The sequence below is a fragment of the Alligator sinensis genome, unplaced genomic scaffold, assembly GCF_000455745.1.
Source record: "Alligator sinensis unplaced genomic scaffold, ASM45574v1 scaffold608_1, whole genome shotgun sequence".
Lineage (NCBI taxonomy): Eukaryota > Metazoa > Chordata > Crocodylia > Alligatoridae > Alligator > Alligator sinensis.
The window spans coordinates 561111-563198 of NW_005842799.1; the positions used below are offsets into that span (position 1 = coordinate 561111).

The following is a 2088-nucleotide window of genomic DNA, read 5'->3' on the forward strand; positions in this document are numbered from 1 at the left end:
GGGGGGGGAAGCAGCAGCGATGGGGGACAGGCAGGAGTGGGCAAGTGTGTGGGGGAGCAAGATGATGTTTGCCCCCTCCCCATGTTTGGGGACAAATCTAAATGACAATACCCCAATAATTAGATTTTATAAATGGAAAATTATAAATTTGTTATAATTTTCCATTAATGGAATCTAATTATTGGGGGTTGCCTTTAATTCAAAGTCATCCTGGATTTGGATAAATATGATATACAAGGAAAAAACTGAAGACACAAACAAAATAATTTGTCTTTAAGCTACTGGAACTCACTCAGGTTTATACAGGTGGTTGAATTGGCTCTAACTCTGCTATAATGAAAGTTGCCCAAAGGAAGCTCAAAAAGTACCTTGGTAGTAATAGCTGCCATCTGAGATGTGCTTTTAGAAACTGATCCGGGAGATCCTGGGGAACCCGGAGATCCTGGGGAACCTGGAGACCCAGGCAAGTTACTTGCAGATGACTGGCTGGTAAGGTTAGTTTTTGTACCACCAGAGAAGGATAGTTTGAAACTTGGGCTCTGACGACCTGAAAGATTAGTTTTCAGAAGGACTTCCTTTTCTTCACTCTCTTTCACTGAAAGAAAGAAATATATTTTAAGTAATATATTTATTTGCACTGGAGTACTGCTGCGTGTTGAAAATAGAATATGTAGTTATAAATCTAATTTAATTTACACTGGTAGACAGAGTGCAGTGATTTATTCAAGTATACTACTGTATTACCCAAGAGCTGTAGTCATGGATTACAACCCAGTACAGGCAACCCCCGCTTCATGCGGTTTCAGTAAGTGCTATTTTGCTATAGTGCTCGTTTAAAATTGATACCCGATTTCACTGCACACTCAGCCAGTTTTACTATAGCGCTCAGTGGAATCAGCGAGAAGTCGGGATGGGCAGGGAGAAGCAACTGTGGCAGTGGCAAGTGGGGGGGCGGGCCTGAGCACGGGGGGCTGGGGAGAAGTGGTGGAAAGTGTGGGGCCCGCACTGGGGCCAGGACCGGCAGAGCCTGTGTCCAGAGTCAGGCAGCAGGAACCGGCAGGAGTGCCAGTGCCCGGGCTGGCACATAGGGCTGAAGCAGCTGGCAGGCGGGTGAGGAAAGGCAGTGGTGGTGTGAAGTAGCAAGTGGGGGGTGAGCATGAGTGCAGGGCCTGCGCCAGCACTTGGGCTGGCGGAGGCCCAGGGTTGGGCAGCAGGAGCGCAGATCCAGGCTGCCACCTGGGGCTAGAGAGGCAGCGGCAGCAAGAAGCGGCGGCAACCAATTATTTCTATTTACATTCATTCCTATGGGGAAATGGGTAGAGCTTAGTGCGGTTCTGCTTAACGATCGTTTTTTCTGGAACCAGCTAAGAGTGCTAGGGTTGCCCATATATATATATATATATATTTTTTTTTTTTTTTTTCCTATTAGCGGTATTACTTTAACGCACAGACAAGTTGATAAGGTATAAATCTGAGCAAACAAAATATATGACACCTTGATTAGTTGCCTAGTATTTCTCATTTTAGTGCTTTAAGAAAAACAAATTCATTCAGAACACAAAACTATATTTTTAAGCCTTTGCATATAATATGAAAAGGTTTTTTGGTCTGAATAAATAAACTGCCAGTCTAGTTGTATAAGTACTAAAGGTGAATGTAATAATTTATATGAAAATACAGGAAAATCCTCTCTTACAGAACAACTGTTTTCTTAAAATGCAAATTAAGCCTTCCATTTAAACTAGACAATTAAATATTTTCCTTCCAGTCACTTACATTTTTTTCTTTCCATGAATTTACTTATAGGGTCCATAATATCATCATCATTTTTAGTTTTATCAGAGGGGGGTACCACTGCCTCTCCATCCTCCATATCATCTTCATCAGTGTTAAACCACATTTCCTCCTCATCTTCTAGAGTTCTTGCATCTCTCCGGTATCTGTGATTTCTCAAAATGGACCGCATGCTGTGGAACAAGTAGTTTTTAATGTCTGAAGCCCAACTACTATTGCAAGTCTACATAAGTACAAGAATAAACCAACATGGCACATTTTCACATCTAAATAAACAGACTGCAGGGTTTCTTC

At 42.3% G+C, this 2088-nt stretch overlaps 1 protein-coding gene across 5 annotated transcripts in view; it reads right to left on the reverse strand.

Annotated features, from left to right (window-relative positions):
* PPP4R3A (protein phosphatase 4 regulatory subunit 3A) overlaps positions 1–2088 on the reverse strand; it is a 63580-nt gene that overhangs the window by 10706 nt on the left and 50786 nt on the right. For all 5 annotated transcript variants that reach the window (XR_003091689.1, XM_025191251.1, XM_025191250.1 and 2 more), the window contains 2 exons: positions 1777–1967; positions 369–595 (listed from right to left, as the gene is read on the reverse strand). Coding sequence is in view for 4 of the 5 variants with exons in the window: in XM_025191251.1 (XP_025047036.1) it covers positions 369–595; positions 1777–1967 (418 nt within the window). In the remaining variant the exon portion in view is untranslated. The remainder of the gene's footprint in view (positions 1–368; positions 596–1776; positions 1968–2088) is intronic.